Here is a 1,512-nt window from a genome sequence, read left to right as displayed (position 1 = left end):
CCGCGGGTACGAGACCAGCTTGGGCAAGTTGATGAGACCTCATTTCTACAATAAATCAAAAATTAGCCGGGCGTGGTGGCGCATGCCTACAGTTCTGGCTACTCGGAAGGCTGAGGCGGAAGGATTGCCGGAGCCCAGCAGGTCAATGCTGGGGTGACTGAGAGTGTGCCACTGCACTCCAGCCTGGGTGACTGGGTGACAGAGTGAGACTGACTCAAAAAAAAGTTAAATAAATACATAAATAAATAAGCAAATAATAGAAATCTCTGTGGAAACCATGTCTTTATTTTCTCAGAGCATACATCAGTGTTTGTCCTGGGGGAAGGTGACGCCGATGGCCTTCCTCACCTCCTCAAGGATGTCAGCCAGGAGCTCACTTTCTGCCAGGGGAATCACAGGACTTTCCTTCAGGCCTAGGGGGAGAGGGCAGTTAGGGATCCCTTTCACCCACACACTTAAAACCCAAAGAACTACAATTCCCAGCGGTGCGCTTGGGACAGTAATATGCAATTCTGCAGACAAATGCCCCAGGGGATTCTGGGAGATGTAGTTCTAAACAGCCAGATGCCAGTCTGAAGGGGTAGGGAGAAACTTAATGTCCCCTGGCCAGGCTGGGCGCCCACCCCACCCCTCTGACCCCATCCTCCACCTCCTTACCCTTGCGCAGGCACTCCCGGACATGCTTGGCCTCGTAACTCATGCCTGCCCCGTAGTCAAAATGACAGTCGTTGGGGACTGGGGGCAGCGGGAACTGCTTATGCTCCTTCTTCATCACCAGCTCTGTTGGGCACCAGCAGGGGTCGAGGATCTGGGGAAGGTAATAAGTGGCCCTGCTGCCCTCGCCAACAAGACTGCTGGGGCTCCTGTCCAGGACATGCTGGGGAGCCCAGGAGCCTCCCTCCCCCACTAGTGGCTTGCCTTGTCCTCCTTCCTGGTTGGTAGGGGTGTGTTTCTTAGCCCTACTGTTGTTACTCTGAAATCCTGCCTGTTGATCTGGTGTGGTGGTTCACACCTGTCATCCCAGCACTTTGGGAGGCAGAGGTAAGAGGACTGCCTTAGCCCATGGGTTTGAGACCAGCCTGGGCAACTTGGCAAGACCTCGTCTCTACAATAAATCAAAAATTATCCTGTGGTTCCAGCTACTTGGAAGGCTGAGGTGGAAGGATGGCATGGGCCCCGTAGGTTGAGGCTGCCAAGTCGTGAGTGTGCTACTGCACTCCAGCAGGGGCGACAGAACGAGACTTTAACTCAAAAAAAAAAAAGCTGGGCTCTGTGGCTCAGCCTGCAATTCCGTGCCTTGGGAGGCTGAGGTGAGTGGACTGCCTGAGCCCGCGGGTTCAAGACCTGCCAGAGCAACTCGGCGAGACCTCATCTCTACAATAAATAAAAAAAAAAATGAGCCGGGCATGGTAGCGCATGCCTATAGTTCCAGCTACTTGGAAGGCTGGGGCGGAAGGATCGCCGGAGCCCGGCATGTCGAGGCTGCGGTGGCCGGGAACAGCCACTGCACTC

At 54.6% G+C, this 1,512-nt stretch overlaps 1 protein-coding gene across 1 annotated transcript in view; it reads right to left on the bottom strand.

Moving 5' to 3' along the window:
* Positions 1 to 263: 263 nt before the first annotated feature.
* Positions 264 to 1,512, bottom strand: part of DHDH (dihydrodiol dehydrogenase) — an 11,031-nt gene continuing 9,782 nt past the window's right edge. Inside the window, exons 6-7 of the mRNA XM_021709499.1 lie at positions 658 to 808; positions 264 to 413 (exon numbers count right to left, since the gene is read on the bottom strand). Of these exons, the coding sequence (XP_021565174.1) occupies positions 304 to 413; positions 658 to 808 (261 nt within the window). The 3' untranslated portion in view covers positions 264 to 303. The remainder of the gene's footprint in view (positions 414 to 657; positions 809 to 1,512) is intronic.

The sequence above is a fragment of the Carlito syrichta genome, unplaced genomic scaffold (genome assembly GCF_000164805.1).
Source record: "Carlito syrichta isolate Samal-C Ts95f unplaced genomic scaffold, Tarsius_syrichta-2.0.1 Scaffold240267, whole genome shotgun sequence".
NCBI lineage: Eukaryota > Metazoa > Chordata > Mammalia > Primates > Tarsiidae > Carlito > Carlito syrichta.
The sequence above is the reverse complement of the archived record's forward strand: the minus strand, read 5'-3'. Positions and strand labels throughout refer to the sequence as shown.